We start from the raw sequence: 6,000 nt of genomic DNA on the forward strand, positions 1-6,000 counted from the left end.
GAAGAGGTAGACCTCAGAGAAGGTGTATGGATGTAGTGAAGGTGGACATGGAGATGGTTGGTGTGAAAGTAGAGGAGGCAGTGGATAGGGCAAGATGGAGGCAGATGATCCGCTGTGGCGACCCCTAAAGGGAGCAGCCGAAAGCCGAAAGCAGTTAGGGGCAGGCAAATTAACAACCGCCCTTTCTGCGATGTGGGCGGACCTAATAAAGTGGCCGGTGAGAGTATATTCAGCTTACTGCTATCTCAGTTAACTCTTTTAAATATATAAGGTCTGATTTAAATAGTTAATGTTGCTGTGGGGCTGCAGACTGAACTAATTCAGCAGCGTTTCTATTATTCTGACCACAAATTCTTCTTGTTGGTCAGCTTATAAAATAGAATTCAGAACCTTTCAGCCTTGTGCACACAGAGTAATTAGACCTCCACAATTAAACCACCGCAGTGAAACTCACACATACATGCACACTAGTGAACACACACACTGGGGGGCAGTGAGCACACTTGCCCGGAGTGGTGGGCAGCCCTATCCACAGCGCCCAGGGAGCAGTGCAGGGTTAGGTGCCTCGCTCAAAGGCACTTCAGTCACGTACTGTCGAACCAGCGACCTTGAGGTCACACGGCTGACTCCCTAAACTCCAGCCCATGACTGCCCCGACTGGCTTGGTGACCTTCCCCTGGGCAGTGGTACGCCCGGATCAAGGCTACGAATCACCAATTTACCTAATTAAACAGTGCGGCCTTATCTGAAAGGGAGGACTGACACACAGGGGCTTCAAAATGCACTTTGACCCTTTGACCATAGAAATGTTAATTTGAATTTACTTCATAAAATGATCACTGTTTCAGATAAAAACACTCTCAGCGCAACAGCAGCGGTGAAAGCCTGGAGAAGAACCCCAGCCAGGCTGCACTGACGCTCTTCATCACAGCAGCGTCAGGGAGCTTGTGCTCACTGATGGGATCACGTACTCAGAGCTGTACACACACATTTTGGGTGCAAAGAAACTGTCCCAGCAATAATGACCTGAAAACGGTCAGATTTTTTACTTCTTAACAAATAAGTTAATGAATTTTAAGCGTGGCACAAACGTTCAGATGTCAAAAACCTCATATCCTCATTTTCCTCGTTTTTTAGTTTTTGACGTATTTTGAAAGTGCACGCTGCTCGTTACACTGTGTGTAAATTTCCTGATCAAGGGACCAAAAGAAGCAGACACAATTACTTGGACAAAAACTCCGGTTCCATTGACTTCCATTAGAAGTAAAGTAGGTTTTTTCCTTGTCCTGTAAAGTCACGATTTTGGAGATACGAGGTTTTGTCCCGACGACAGCGATCTGACTTCTGCACGTGGTTTGCAGAAAACGTACTGAACACACTCCCCTGTACGGTGGGCTATTATTTGAACTTGAGGAACGAGACACTCGTACAAAGCTCTTACTTTTTCCTTCATTTTGGATGACCAGACTCTCGGCCTTCTGTCTGCCTCTCCGCCCGCTCTGGCCTCTCACCCTCACAGAGGAAATCAGCAGCAGCACACAGAACAGCCAGCCGCACTGCATCCTGCCCGGCGACACAGAACTGCAACCTAGAGGCAAAGCAAGCCGGTCTTTACTCAGTTTGGTCTCATTTCAGTCTCATTTCATAAAATCGCTGTTGAAGAAACCTCGTATCTCCAAAGTGGTCACTTTACAGGAGAGGGAAAAAACCTACTTTACTTTTAATGGAAGTCAATGGAACCAGAGTTTTTTGCAAGTCATTCTGGGCCGTTTCTTTTGGTCCGTTCATCATGAAATTTACACACAATGTAAAGGACAACAGGTATTTCCAAATTATGTCAAAACGTCAAAGATGGAGATACGAGGTTTTCGTCCGACCACAGCGAAATATTGGGTAACACTTTAGTGTCCAGCAGTAATGATTATTCCAATATCTGTCATAAAGGTTGCATTTATGAGCTTCAAGTGAAGTTGACACAACATCTAAGTCAGAAGACACTGTCATGACACACTCTGGGGTTATAACATGACGCGGCTTTCCAAGTCGACTCGTTTAACAACACTGAGCGTTTTCTAGGTTTCACTTTAGCCTTCTCTGATACTCTGTTACCCTGTTCTTCAGTGGTCAGGACCCCCATGGACCCTCACAGAGCAGGTACTGTTTGGGTGGTGGGTCATTCTCAGCGCTGCAGTAACACTGACGTGGAGGTGGTGTGTTAGTGTGTGTTGTGCTGGTGCGAGTGGATCAGACACAGCAGTGCTGCTGGAGTCTTTAAACACTGTGTCCACTCACTGTCCACTCTATCAGACACTCCTACCTTGTCGGTCCACCTTGTAGATGTAAAGTCAGAGACGACAGCTCATCTGCTGCTGCACAGTTTGTGTTGGTCATCCTCTAGTCCTTCATCAGTGGTCACAGGACGCTGCCCACAGGACGCTGCCCACAGGACGCTGCCCGCAGGACGCTGTTGGCTGGATATTTTTGGTTGGTGGACGATTCTCAGTCCAGCAGCGACACTGAGGTGTTTAAAAACTCCAGCAGCACTGCTGTGTCTGATCCACTCGCACCAGCACAACATACACTAACACACCACCACCACGTTAGTGTTACTGCAGTGCTGAGAATGACCCACCACCCAAACAGTACCTGCTCTGTGAGGGTCCATGGGGGTCCTGACCACTGAAGAACAGGGTAACAGAGTATCAGAGAAACAGATGGACTACAGTCTGTAACTAGAACTACAGAGTGCAGCTATACGGTCAGTGGAGCTGATAAAGTGGAGAAACGAGGAGGTGGTTTTAATGTGATGATCGGTGTAGGAGTAGCTTTATGAGCCCAAAACTCAAATATGCATTCTTTACTATTTTACTTTAAACAAACAGACACAAGGACAACACTGTGGCCAAATGAGACCAGGTCAGGAGTTCAGACTGCAGGGCATTATGCAGCCAACACTAGAGGGCGCTTGATCAACGTTTCCTAATACATTCATTGTATATGCATGCTCTTCATCTCCTAAGCACAATGTAAACCACAAAGGATTTCTGGAAAACATCATTCAGCTTATTATTGTCACGCTCTGATGCAATATGGTAGAAATATGTAAGTGATAAGAGAGAATGATGCAGAATTACAGAAGTCAAAAACAGGCTCCTGTGCTCTCCAGCCAGCAACATGTGGGTGAGCTAGTACTGAGAATGAAGCAGGAGACCTTCCACCCTGAGACTCATGTGACTGCAGTTTCACTGATACACCTGGACTCGTGTGTCCAGGTATCTCAGCATGACACCACCTGCCCTACCCCCCTCCATAAGACACAGCACAGAGCAGACAGGAGGTCATCAAAACTTACCTAAAGCCTCAGTGACCAGTGATTAATCCTGGAAAAGTCGCTCATCTGAGCTCAGCTCAGGGATAATCCTGGGAGTCAGGGCACAGGAGGCAGAGGCAGAGTAACCGAGGTGCCATTCAGGAGAGAGGAGAGGGACAGAAAGGGTTATCAGACGGAGAGGGGAGTCTTCGCGAGCGCGCCACGCAACAGCGCTCCTAGCGGCCGAACGGGGGAAATGCCTGCTTTCAGCGCGACACGGAGCTGATCGGCTCCTGTTTCATCAGAATGGGCTGACCAACTTTCCCCTGAGCGGAAAGCCGTCCTGGCCTTTAACCCACTGAGCTCAAATTAAACAACCGACAGTGTTATTAATGTTAGTAAAAACACACTCGAGTCTTTCTAACAGGCCAAAGTAGCTTTTATTATACTTTTATTTTATTTATTACATTCACTTTTTCCGCTTTAATTTTATGGCTTTTATTTATGTAAATTACATTTTAACATATGTAATACGTAACAATTATGTCAAATATATTATGTAATAAATTATGTATAAATCTGCAGTGAGGTAATGTATAAAAGGCATTAGCAGTGAGGTAAATCTGCAGTGTGGTAATGTATAAAAGGCATTAGCAGTGAGGTAAATCTGTAGTGAGGTAAATGTGCAGTGAGGTAAATCTGCAGTGAGGTAATGTATAAAAGGCATTAGCAGTGAGGTAAATCTGTAGTGAGGTAAATGTGCAGTGAGGTAAATCTGCAGTGAGGTAATGTATAAAAGGCATTAGCAGTGAGGTAAATCTGCAGTGTGGTAAATCTGCAGTGAGGTAAATCTGCAGTGAGGTAAATCTGCAGTGAGGTAATGTATAAAAGGCATTAGCAGTGAGGTAAACCTGTAGTGAGGTAAATGTGCAGTGAGGTAAATCTGCAGTGAGGTAATGTATAAAAGGCATTAGCAGTGAGGTAAATCTGCAGTGAGGTAAATCTGCAGTGTGGTAAATCTGCAGTGAGGTAAATCTGCAGTGTGGTAAATCTGCAGTGAGGTAAATCTGCAGTGTGGTAAATCTGGAGTGAGGTAAATCTGCAGTGAGGTAATGTGTAAAAGGCATTAGCGGTGAGATAAATCTGCAGTGAGGTAAATATACAGTGAGGTAAATCTGCAGTGAGGTAAATCTGCAGTGAGGTAATGTGTAAAAGGCATTAGCAGTGAGGTAAATCTGCAGTGAGGTAAATCTGCAGTGTGGTAAATCTGCAGTGAGGTAAATCTGCAGTGAGGTAAATCTGCAGTGTGGTAAATCTGCAGTGAGGTAATTCTGCAGTGAGGTAAATATACAGTGAGGTAAATCTGCAGTGAGGTCATGTGTAAAAGGCATTAGCAGTGAGATAAATCTGCAGTGAGGTAAATATACAGTGAGGTAAATCTGTAGTGAGGTAAATCTGCAGTGTGGTAAATCTGCAGTGAGGTAAATCTGCAGTGAGGTAAATCTGCAGTGAGGTAAATATACAGTGAGGTAAATCTGCAGTGAGGTCATGTGTAAAAGGCATTAGCAGTGAGCTAAATCTGCAGTGAGGTAAATATACAGTGAGGTAAATCTGTAGTGAGGTAAATCTGCAGTGAGGTAAATCTGCAGTGAGCTAAATCTGCAGTGACGTAAATATACAGTGAGGTAAATCTGCAGTGAGGTAAATCCGCAGTGAGGTAAATCTGCAGTGAGGTAATGTGTAAAAGGCATTAGTGGTGAGGTAAATCTGCAGTGAGGTAAATATACAGTGAGGTAAATATACAGTGAGGTAAATCTGCAGTGAGGTAAATATACAGTGAGGTAAATCTGCAGTGAGGTAAATGTGCAGTGAGGTAAATCTGCAGTGTGGTAAATCTGCAGTGAGGTAATGTATAAAAGGCATTAGCAGTGAGGTAAATCTGCAGTGAGGTAAATCTGCAGTGTGGTAAATCTGCAGTGAAGTAAATCTGCAGTGAGGTAATGTGTAAAAGGCATTAGCGGTGAGATAAATCTGCAGTGAGGTAAATATACAGTGAGGTAAATCTGCAGTGAGGTAAATCTGCAGTGAGGTAATGTATAAAAGGCATTAGCAGTGAGGTAAATCTGCAGTGAGGTAAATCTGCAGTGTGGTAAATCTGCAGTGAGGTAATGTGTAAAAGGCATTAGCAGTGAGGTAAATCTGCAGTGAGGTAAATCTGCAGTGTGGTAAATCTGCAGTGAGGTAAATCTGCAGTGAGGTAAATATACAGTGAGGTAAATCTGCAGTGAGGTCATGTGTAAAAGGCATTAGCAGTGAGATAAATCTGCAGTGAGGTAAATATACAGTGAGGTAAATCTGTAGTGAGGTAAATCCGCAGTGAGGTAAATCTGCAGTGAGGTAATGTATAAAGGGCATTAGCGGTGAGGTAAATCTGCAGTGACGTAAATATACAGTGAGGTAAATCTGCAGTGAGGTAAATATACAGTGAGGTAAATCTGCAGTGACGTAAATATACAGTGAGGTAAATCTGCAGTGAGGTAAATCCGCAGTGAGGTAAATCTGCAGTGAGGTAATGTGTAAAAGGCATTAGTGGTGAGGTAAATCTGCAGTGAGGTAAATATACAGTGAGGTAAATCTGCAGTGAGGTAAATATACAGTGAGGTAAATATACAGTGAGGTAAATCCGCAGT

At 44.4% G+C, this 6,000-nt stretch overlaps 1 protein-coding gene across 1 annotated transcript in view; it reads right to left on the reverse strand.

Annotated features, from left to right (window-relative positions):
- Positions 1-1,562, reverse strand: part of col28a1a (collagen, type XXVIII, alpha 1a) — a 56,292-nt gene extending 54,730 nt beyond the window's left edge. The window contains exon 1 of the mRNA XM_037535254.1: positions 1,442-1,562. Within this exon, the coding sequence (XP_037391151.1) occupies positions 1,442-1,562 (121 nt within the window). The remainder of the gene's footprint in view (positions 1-1,441) is intronic.
- Positions 1,563-6,000: the final 4,438 nt, after the last annotated feature.

This window comes from Pygocentrus nattereri, chromosome 27 (assembly GCF_015220715.1).
Source record: "Pygocentrus nattereri isolate fPygNat1 chromosome 27, fPygNat1.pri, whole genome shotgun sequence".
Classification (NCBI taxonomy): domain Eukaryota; kingdom Metazoa; phylum Chordata; class Actinopteri; order Characiformes; family Serrasalmidae; genus Pygocentrus; species Pygocentrus nattereri.